The 232-nt window shown below is 37.1% G+C and overlaps 1 protein-coding gene across 1 annotated transcript in view; it reads right to left on the reverse strand.

Annotated features, from left to right (window-relative positions):
- LOC103309664 overlaps positions 1-232 on the reverse strand; it is a 3,302-nt gene that overhangs the window by 2,692 nt on the left and 378 nt on the right. The window contains exon 2 of the mRNA XM_029491494.1: positions 79-229. Coding sequence (XP_029347354.1) covers positions 79-229 — 151 coding nt within the window. The remainder of the gene's footprint in view (positions 1-78; positions 230-232) is intronic.

Below are 232 nucleotides of genomic sequence, written 5' to 3' on the forward strand. Positions count from 1 at the left end.
TAGTAGGTTGAGCTACTACGTTAGATGACGAGTATTCTTTTTTGAAACTTTTTGAATACCCATTTGGAAGTTGTTTACTCTCTTGGATTTCAATTGCATGAGCGCTTTGGCCGTTTTCCTTATTATAAGTTTCTTTTTTTACCTGAGTCACAAGATTCCCATTTTGATCTCTGTATGCTGTAGTAATACCTGGAGTACTTTTCAAGCTTTGGTCAACAGCTGTACCTGACTG

The sequence above is a fragment of the Acyrthosiphon pisum genome, chromosome A3, assembly GCF_005508785.2.
Source record: "Acyrthosiphon pisum isolate AL4f chromosome A3, pea_aphid_22Mar2018_4r6ur, whole genome shotgun sequence".
Classification (NCBI taxonomy): Eukaryota; Metazoa; Arthropoda; class Insecta; order Hemiptera; family Aphididae; genus Acyrthosiphon; species Acyrthosiphon pisum.